General features: G+C 41.0%; 1 protein-coding gene across 3 annotated transcripts in view; it reads right to left on the bottom strand.

Annotated features, from left to right (window-relative positions):
• Positions 1-6,280, bottom strand: part of GNPTAB (N-acetylglucosamine-1-phosphate transferase subunits alpha and beta) — a 43,577-nt gene extending 37,297 nt beyond the window's left edge. For 2 of the 3 annotated variants that reach the window (XM_084519858.1, XM_084519859.1), the window contains exons 1-2: positions 6,070-6,279; positions 1,492-1,577 (exon numbers count right to left, since the gene is read on the bottom strand). In XM_084519858.1, the coding sequence (XP_084375984.1) occupies positions 1,492-1,577; positions 6,070-6,186 (203 nt within the window). In that variant the 5' untranslated portion in view covers positions 6,187-6,279. Of the gene's footprint in view, positions 1-1,491; positions 1,578-6,069 lie in introns of all 3 variants that reach the window. The other variant, XM_084519860.1, reaches the window with a different exon arrangement.
• Positions 6,281-10,745: the final 4,465 nt, after the last annotated feature.

Raw genomic sequence — 10,745 nt, forward strand, 5'->3', positions numbered from 1 at the left:
TCAGCAACAGTGTGAAGATTTCACCTTTGTGGTCTCTTTCAAAGCTTTCTGGTTAATTTCAAAACCTCTTAAAAAGCACAGAGACATATTTTGAAAAGCACCTAATGGCATTTTGCTTTAAAATTAAAAAGGAACAGGAAAGCCACTTCCACGTTATCCTTCTCTAACATTATTTTAAATACACAAAGTCTTCTGTAAGTTAAGGCCAGAAAAATTCAAAAACTTTCTTCACTTAAACTCTGTAACTATGTTTTTCCTTCATGTGGATTTATTCTTTTGGTCTTCGTCACAGATACTAGTCTGGCAAACAGATTAGGCCCAAGATGAGCTGACTAAAATGAAGTATGAAAGTACACCACAGAAATGTAAGTTGACTATTTGACTAATTTTGACTATTACATCATGACAGTAAGACTTGCAATTTCGTTTTGGACGAACTGCCATTTTGTAAAAACTCTGTACTTAATTAACACGAAGGCAGAACTTCTTACTGACAGAAACAACCATGCTTTCACTCTAGCACTGCAAAAACACATGCACATTAAGTTAATAATCTGTACGAGTTGTATCACTCTGCTTTATCTGTCTTCCTTTGGAAAACAGGGGAGGGAAGTAAGAGATGAAATAGCAAGTAGTATTCACAAATACCGTGCAATGTACTTTTAAAGAATTATCTTGCAGCAGCTAAAACATGATGAACTGATTTGATCATTTCTACTGTCTCATGATTCAACAAACCTCAAGGCAGATTACACATCTGCTTTCAGGGCTTTTTCCAGTCAAGTGCATCAACACTTAAAAGGGTCAGATGATATCTCCTTAGTAAGCTTCTTCCACCTACCAATTCACCGTCCACTGACTTCCTGAGCAACAGACCCTGTGACTATTCAGATATGAACTATGAAACCACAAGCAGCCACACAGAAGTTAGCACAACTGAAGCAAATGACCCATCTGACTTAGTTTCCAATTTGTTGTGACTTCTCCCGTGTATTCAGCTTGCTTTAAAAAGCTTTCTCTTGCTACCTTTGTGACTTTTCTGCTAAATAATGTCCCACATGAAATGCCACAGAAAACTCGAGGTAAATCAAAAATAGATTTTTCAAAACACTAGAAGTTGGAATTTTAAGTGCACAGGAACAGTACTTACGTTTTCTTACCTTAATATAGAAAATATTTCATGTACTGCCTTCGCTGTTAACATTACTGTCATTTTGATGTCTCCTTATAGACTGGATGAATTAAATGCATTTAAAAGAAACTGCTGTATATGACTAGAACTTCCAAATCCCAAACGCCTTCCAAGTTTGGATATTAATCACTAACTCACAGTTTTAGAATCTCTAAGTTAACAATTCATCACAGATTTAGAGCCCTTATAATAAAGTACTACTCAGCAGTATGTTACTTCTTCTGGAATATCTGATTTAAATATTTGAGAATTCATTGAGCAGTAAAACGTGCAATATGCTAACTACAAATATAGCTCACCGATTTTGAAATGATTTGCCGGCAACGTTGTCTCTGTATGAATCAAACATAACATGATACTGGTCTCTACTCCACTCCAACACAACCTGAAAAGAAAAACACTCAATGTCACCAGCTTCTAAAATTAGACACTTACTTTTGAAACTTTTACTCATGACTGATTTCACTCAATTTGATCTACACATTAGAGCACATCTGACTTAATTAATCCAAACTAAATTATTACACCGAGCCAGCAATCAGACACAGAACTTAGAGCACACAATTAAGATAAACATTGTTGTTTTTTTTTTTTTCTCTGCAAGAAAGGACTTCATGTTTTGTGGGCACACTTCTTAAGTTACTATTCATTTTGATTACCTCCTCCTTGTCTCTTAACCTTTAGGGGCATGGTCTAGAGGGTAGCATTGGTAGTTCGGTGATGGTTGGACCAGATAACTGTAAAGGTCTTTTCCAACCTTAATGATTTTATGATTATATGATTCTATGATTTTTTTTTTTTTTTTTTTTAATGCAGCAGCATCCTCTCAAAACTGAGGCCCTAAAACAAATATACTTCAGTACAAGCAGGACCCCCCCCATCCTGCACAATCTTCATCATCTTCCTTCCTGTTCTCATATAGGACATACTGGAGTCTATCTCTGCAATCTGAGCTTTGAAAACAAACAGCCAGCCCAGGGCATATCAAATTATGTAGATTAACCTGGGCACAAACTTAAAACACAATAGGTGTTTCCCAGTCCAGGTGAGTCTTACAGGGCAGCCAAACTAACCCAACAGCTCAGTATTCCTGCGGGCTGCAGACTCTTCCATTCCCCTGCATTTCTGCCCCTCCCTTTAACTTGAAGCTGGCATTCGCCAGACCCTGCAGCGAGCCAAGTCACGGAGCTAAACCAGCAGGGAAATGAACCTTCAGAAAACAGATCAGCTTAGTCTCCCCAGCTCGGATGCTGGGGCAGACGAGGAACGGTGGGAACACACAGCTGAAGGCAGGGTCGTCTCCCCCAGCTTCATCCAGCCACCAAGATCACTTAGCTAAAACGTCAATGTTTTGCCAGCAAGACCCATTCACCAGCATATTCACACATTAGCTCTCTGGGAGCACAATCACAAGAAGATTGGTACTTCAGAAAGCTGCATGTTTGCATTCCAGTGTTATTTTTAAATGTGTGTGTGTAATACACACACGTGTGTATATATACACATACTCACGCATATAAATATTGAACAAAGGCACGTAGTTGCATCTCTATTACTAACAGAGTATTTGAAATCATGGTTCCAAGCAGAGAAATCAGACTTTCCAATACTAAAAATGTTTCATATGCTTTGACACAGCAAAAAAGCGTGACTAATTTGAGATAAAAATCTCTCGATATAGAAGATCCTGCTCTTAGACTTTCCATATCTTTCACAGCTGAAGTTCAGTCTTAAAGACTACAGTATCATCTTGTGTTGCTTTAGAGAGATGAAAGGGCAGTGGTTTATTTTATGTGCAGTAGCACATATAAATATGTACTGGAAAACAAAATTACAGCGCTTGTTTTACACCAGTCTTCTTAGATTTAAATGTCACTGTTGCTTATGTTTTATGGCAACTATAAACGCTACCATTTCTTTAAAATAGCACTCAAAACCATAATTTTAGAGGCTACCTCCCTTCATTTTAAGTAGATACACACACATCTCTTTACCCTCATGCAGGCTGAAGTAAATTAAAGCCTTCTGAAGTGTATAGAGGAAGGGGAAGTCCCATCACACGTCAGTGACAAGCACACAAAATATATTTCCAAAGCTGCTCAGCCTCTTTGTAGTCCAAATCACATCTGTACAAGCTCATTCCTCTTACACAAAGGACACAATTTACAAGGTGAGCATAAAATCTGCTTCCTTAAATATCAAACACACTATTACACTTCTTCATGCCCAAGTTATTATGTCCTTCTGCCCAATATATTGGTATAAAACAGTACATAATGAAAGCTATCTACACATTAACATCTGTAATTACTGCTAATTAAGAATTGACACACACTGATCCGCTTCTAGAAGAAATACTGAATTATCTGAGTTAAAAAAAAAAAAAAAGTATTTTATTGTAGGAATACAGCTCTCTGGGAGAAAAACGTTAACCATTCAAACATTTGCTTTCTGTATTTGTGCAATTATAATAAAAAAGAACCATGGTAGCTCTCTTTGGATAAATGTTTAGGAAAAGAAGTTACAGGTTTCCCACCTGATACTTTCTGCTTCTGTAACTGTTTTCTCCTCTCATCGCTCATTGCAATAATGCCTGCAGGCCTCTGCTTCAACTTTACATGCAGATACTTAAAACTACTAAAGAAAAAACACATTGAGAGCCTATCACGAGATACTGTATCAGCAATGTGACAGCAGTGTCTCTCTTCTTTCATTTATAAAACATTTTTACAAAGCTAAGTGACCTATGGAAGGTCAGCTAACAATGGTTTACAGGCAGACTGTCATAAAACTCAAAACTTATCCAAGACTAGGCTACAGCACTGGCTTACACCTGGCTATCCCAGACGTTGCAGCTGAATCACGCTCAGTACACTGTTATTTCACTGGGATACTTTTTTTTTTTTTTTTTTTTGAAATTTCATCTTGAGGCTGTTAGGACGTTATTCCCAGTCTCATTTTTTTTTTTTTTTTTGCTCTAACCACCCATTTCTATGTCAGCACTAATATAAATATTAGTGTGACTCTAAATAAGCAGATGCAATTTTACTTACTTGGACAAAAAAAAGCTGGCTCTGGGGCTGGGGGAAAAAAGGAACCGCAAACTCTGTTCAGACAACAGAGGCTGATAGGCATTGCTGCTTTTATGGCTTAAGAAATCCCCACGGAACATTAAAGTGGTCCACCTGATGATTACTAGAAATATTTTTTGGTTTTGAGTTCAAAAGTCCTATAAATTTTATTTGCTGCTGCCTTGCAGACTGTATACTGCAGAACAGAAATCTTTTCCATTCTTATTACTGTTGCCAGAAGAGGCCTGACAGTGTTTATTTTCACATGCCTAGTCTCTCCTAAATCCTTAAACTACTACTGTTTACCAGGACAGGAACACTTTAAATCATAAAATTCATAGGCAAAATGCACGCAAACATCTCTTACTGATCTTATTCGTCATCATCTATTTATTTATTTTAAAGAGCTTGGTTGTTTATTTTTGTATTTGTGCAGACATTTGGTTTGGTTTGTTGCTTTTTTGGGTGGGGTGGGGGGTAGGAGTGTTTTTACCAAGCACGATTAGAAGATTTCTGGTCACTTTTCTTTTATTCTTAACATAGAGTTTTGAAAATTCACTCCCACATCAATCTGCCACTTACTTGCTCGCTGTCTAAATAGTATCTAAGCTTTCCAAATAGTTCTGGTATTAAAGAGACTGGAAATAGGAAACTCAGATTTGGTATTTCTGAGAAGTGACTTGGACTCATTCTCAGCAAAATCAGTTGTAACTTGGACAAGTACTGAAGTGGTTTATAAAAGCTCTCAGAAATACTGAGGTTTGCCTTAGGTCCCGATTCTGGGGAAAAGCAAAAGTTTACTTGAAGTTTTATGGCACCAAGAGATATCTATCAATCAGCTTTAAAACAAAAGCTGACAATCACATCTAAACAGATGGCTCAATAATCTCACTCATGGTTTCGAAGTGTTTCAGCAACTTGTGACCACTGCAAGGCAGCAGACAGGAAGCACCTTATGGGAGACAGTGAGCATCCAGGCAGAATAAACTTCTGATTGTGCTCAAATATAGTTTCAGATAATGCTCTTCATGGCTCTTTTTAAGTCTGAAGGATCCCATCAAAATAAAACAGGGGAATGGGGAAAATACCACCATAACAGCAGCAAAACTTGTCTTGAGAATATTGAGAAATTTAGGAATTGGGAAATACCCGTCTGCTTGCATTTAGCACGGCCATCATACTTCTACACTGACCAAGTCTTTAATTATGTGAATGCTTCTTGAGCGCTGCAGTGAAGCAAGATCTTTCTTCCTCTCCTGATATTCTCACTGGTGACTTCCAAAATAGACAGGGTAATATGAAGTGAAACTTTGATATATACCAACCATACACGCGTATAAAATGCTTTATCGGAAAAAGAAGGAGTCGTATCGCATCCCTTGCACTGCAGTACTGACTGCTCAGCAGCAAGTGGAGTAAGATGGACTGCAGGAGGCCAGGTTTAACTCCTTAAACTCTAGAGGGGAGCAAGCTCCTGTCACTCCCGATCGCTGTCTGGAGGCTGTGCTAAGCAAGAACCCCGTCAGGCTGCTCAGAACAAAAACAACACAGCACCAACAAATCACCTGGTGCTGGAAGGGGGTTAAGCTGCACAGGTGAAGGGAGCAGGCGCTCCTGCAGCATTTTCCCCTGGAAACGAGCTAACAGCAGCCCCGGGCGTGCTCGGAGCCGGGTTTACGGCTGGAGCCCCGCCGTGCCGTGCAGGGCCAGGGGCAGCACCGCAGCCGTGCCCCTTCCCCTCCAGCCCCCAGCCCCTAGGGCACGGGTCGAAGCGCAGGGCGGAACCGCGCTGCCCGCCGTACTGACCTCCCCGAACTGCAGGGCGGAGACGATCATGAGGACGAGGCCGCCGAGGCAGAGGCAGGGCCCATAGCGGTGCGACATGCACGTGTAGGTCTGGCGCTGCAGCAGCTTCAGCAGCATGGCCCGCCGGCCGCCGCCACCACCGCCACCCGGGCCGGCTCGGCCCTGCACGGCGCGGCCCGCCTCAGCGCGCTGCCATGCGCCGGGCCGGGCGGGCGGGTCCCGCCGCCGCCGCCACCACCACCACCGCCCGCGTCCCTTCCGGCAGCGCCGCGGCGACACCTGGCGGCGGCTGTCGGAGTTGATGGAGTTCGTCAAGAATGGTTCCTGAGGCGAAAACGTGCTAAGAACCTCATTAAAAGTCCTGAATCTGCACGTCTGGTTTCTGCCGTGAAGTTCAGATGTCTACACCTGGTGTCACCGTGGTCCAAAGTTTCACCAGGCGGAGGCACTTCTGGTTACCACAGCGAAATAAAGTCATGCCATAGGCCCTCATGAGGCCAAGGGCAACAGCACCAACCTCTGTAGTCCTTTATTCCTGCATAGAAAAGTGTTTCTGACAATTCAGTGCAGTGACTTTTCCGAGTAACAAACAAAACCCACACATCCTTCTTTTTCCCTGCGTAAAGTAACAATGCCTGACCATTTCCAGAAGTTTGTCCTAGCACATTTGCACGGCTGTGTTATGAGAGGACTGCACCCTTTGTAGTTCTCAAGGATGCAACTGAGGGTACAAGGCTCTTTGGCACAGATTTATCAATTCACCAAGCCCCACTCCCATGTACCTTTTTGGTGTCACTGTATTTTCCCTTTCTATATGTCACTGTATTTTCCCTATGAAGGCCACTGGAAAGCAAATTTGTTAGGCATTACCTTCAGAGTTCACAGCCCACAACACAGTGCTGTGTTCCACTTCCTTTCCATGTGTTAAAAGTGTGATTATATTTATTTGGCCTTTCATGACAACTCACCCTTACAGTGTCAACATGTAGAAGCCTCTAGCTAAGCTTTTAACACCTTTTGCACACTTCCAGCCCCTTCTCTTCATACACACAGTCTTCATCCTTCACATTTTTTCACCTATGTGCCAAAGTACTGCCCTGGAGGAAGATAATCTTTAGCTTTTTAGAATCATAGAATCATAAAGGTTGGAAAAGACCTCCAAGATCATCCAATTCCACCACCATCTTTCTGCCAATGCCACCCAATAAACAATGTTCCTAACTAAGCACCACATCCAACCTTTCCTTAAACGTCCATGGGGACAGTGATGCCACCACTTCCCTGGGCAACCTGTTCAATGTCTGACCACTCTTTCTGAGAAGAAATGTCTCCTCATTTCCAACGTAAACCTCCCCTGGTGCAACTTGAGTCCATTCCCTCTAGTCCTATCACTAGTTATCTGTGAGAAGCAGCTGACCCCCAGCTCCCCACACCTTCTTTTCAGGTAGTTGTAGAGAGCAATAAGGTCTCCCCTGAGCCTCCTCTTCTCTGGACTAAACTACCCCAGCTCCCTCAGCCGCTCCTCACAGGACTTGTGTTCCAGCTGCTTCACCAGCTTCGTAGCCCTTCTCTGGACACACTCCAGGGCCTCAATGTCCTTCTTGTACTGAGGGGCCCAAAGCTGAACACAGTACTCAAGGTGAGGCCTCACCTGAGTAGAATACAAGGGGATGATCGCTTCCCTGGTCCTACTGGCTACACTATTCCTGATACAAGCCAGGATGCCATTGGCCTTCTTGGCCACCTGGGCACACTGCTGGCTCATGTTCAGGTGAGCATCAACCATCATATTCCCATTTTGTCTAAGGTTCATACACTGTTGCCATCTCCAGTGCAAGAAAATCTCAATTGTTCCATGCTGCGTGATGGAAAATTGATGAAAACACAGCCACCCTCAACTTGCTAATTATTTGCAACGTATTTCAATAGAAGATGCAGATTCAAATCCCCTTAGAGAATGAATTTGAATCCAAATTGCTTGGATACTTCTATCAAGAACAAATCTTTCCAGGCTCAAAACCAGAAACCAGATTAGTGACCTTGCAGCTTTGCAACCAGCTTTACAAGCATGTCTCTAAAAGGGGCAGAGCTCAAGCTGAATTAGTTTTCATATTTTATCTAATTCATTGCTTACACAAGTGTTCATATGAGAATCTTGCTATTTTGTCTGAGAATGGGATATTCAACTTCCTTATTTTTCCCCAATCATTCTACAGGCAAATGAACCCAGACATTCTGCTTCAAGCAACACATTCCACTAGGTGTCAGGATAGCTAAGAATTAGATGCTGCAATTATAATTAAACATATACTTAAGGGCATTGCCAAATCACTTTCTATGTAAACTGTTGGGCTCTTGGAATAATCTAGTTAACTGTACTTGTAACTTGTATTAACTTTAGGATGCACGTAGCAGCACGTAAAGCAAAGACTGAATATGAACTAATCACTGAATATGAAGTAATCCAACGAAAAGTCAAATAATTATAAAACAAATATATTTAATCTTGACCAAGTTTTTCTGCAAGTTGCCTTCACCAACATTTTCTATCTCTTAGATCTCAGAAAGCTCTCTAAATTTGAGATGTTTTTCTTTCTACAGTTAGGGCTGATTTTAAGAGAAGAGTGGAAGCTACTTTCAAAAGGCAAGTAATTACTCATCCTTTTATATGGGACTGGAGATCCTGTAATGTTCAAAGACTTGAGAAAGGCAGGAAGAGAAGAAGCCTTGAGTTGCTACTACTATTATTCACTTCTGCCCTGGGACAACAGCAATCTACTGCTTACACTTTTCCTTCCTTAGAAAAGCTGAAGTATCATGGAATATTCCTTCCCAATCTTATGCATCAAAGGGAGAGGAGCAAGAGCTAAACATGCAAGGCAATAATGTAATTATCTTTTGTGGAGACAGAAGACAAGAAGCAATCAACCTAGAATCTAAAGCATCTCTGTTACCCAAAAATAATATTAATTGCACACTTCTCAAATATTGCTTTAAAGCAAAGAGAACTAACATCCTCAAGGGCGTTCACAAACATGAATTCATCTTGTATCGCCTCTGTGAAGCAAATGTTACCAAGCACAAAGGCAAGGACAAAATTCTGCAAGCTTCATGCCTGCTTCTACTTTAGGACTGATTTTTCACAGTACAGGATCTCACCAGTAGTACTGTGAAGGTTTAACAGTTAGCTTAGTGACTTCAGTTACATTTGTGAATGCTCAGAACTTCCAAACATTAAAGGCATCTTAAGTCAGACAACCAAAAATAAAGGACACAGAGATAATGATTTACCTGTGGCAGGTGTGTTTGAAGTGACTTGGCTGTCATTATAGAAGTTTTGCAACATAGGCCAATTTGTATTTGCTAATGGCAATTATGCAGACATCATTTCTATGCCTGCCCTACTCACAACAGATCTTTTGTAAAAGAATTTTAAAGAAGTTCTACACAGCTGTGAACAAGTCCACCCAGCACACTGAAGGACAGAGAGGAAAAAAGTAGCCGGTCATTTCACCACTCACTGTATTGTAATGCACGTGCTCATGATTACAGAAGCCTTAAACTGGCATTTTCTAACTTCTGACTTGTTGCATTCTTAACAGTGTGTTTTAATAGATGTACTCTGTACAAAGATTTTCTTCCCTACATAAAAATTATGTAGTTAAAGTACAGAATAACAGTTGAGTACAGAAAACAAACAGAAGATGTCATTACCCCACGCCCTGTAGTCTTGGTGGCAATAACCTTGTCACGTGTACACTTTGATTTACAGAAGTAATTGAGAATCAGTTAAAACACAATGGGCAGAGTCCTGAGAAGTTACTGTGAAAGTGTCTAAATTCCTGTTGATTTCAAGGGCAATCTAGACACCAGCCTAGAACTGCTATGTTATTGCCTTTGTGCTTCTTTTCAACAACATTTAAGAACAAAGATGTAATGAAAGCAATTTCATCAGCACAGTATAATAGAAAAATCCTCTGAATTTTTACTTGGTTGTCAGTACTCATTATTGAAACTGCATCTGTGTATCAAGCAGAGACATTATATATAAGTATTCAGGGCAACTTTGCCTGCATGGATTTCAGAGCAGGTTATACAAGTTCCTGGTAAGAAGTATGTGAGTTCTTAGTCCACAGTGAAAGCTGCATTGCCAGGTCTTCACATCATCTATGGCAGCTGGGTTAAAGCCAGTTGACATTATGGCATCTGGACATAGCTGTTGATCCACTAACACGGACCTACAGCCCTGCTCTGCAGCTCTGGCTCATTTCTCCCCCACCAAAGTCTATCAGGGGTTGGGTTTCTCTGCTACACTTGCATGTTCATTTATTATATTAACATACTCTTAATGACCTGCTCTTCTATAAAGTCACTTTTTTTTTTTTTTTTTTTTTTCTTTTTTTTCAGAGCCCCTGCAAGCTAACAGAGAACTTTGTAGAGGGCTAGGCCCCAAACATCAGTCAAAACAGGCTGGTGTACTTGTCAGTAGTTTTAAGAGCTGCATTAGTACTTTCTGTGGAAAGAAGTTGGGACACAGAAGGGCATTCTAGGACTTCCCTCTTTCCCTCCCCCAAATTATATCTAAATGATAATATCTATGCTTCTGAAACACTATTTAAAGCAGTAGCCTTAGGCATATTGGAATGAGTAGCTCAGTGAATTTTGCAGTGCTGCTA

The sequence above is a fragment of the Aythya ferina genome, assembly GCF_964211825.1.
Source record: "Aythya ferina genome assembly, chromosome: 1".
NCBI lineage: Eukaryota > Metazoa > Chordata > Aves > Anseriformes > Anatidae > Aythya > Aythya ferina.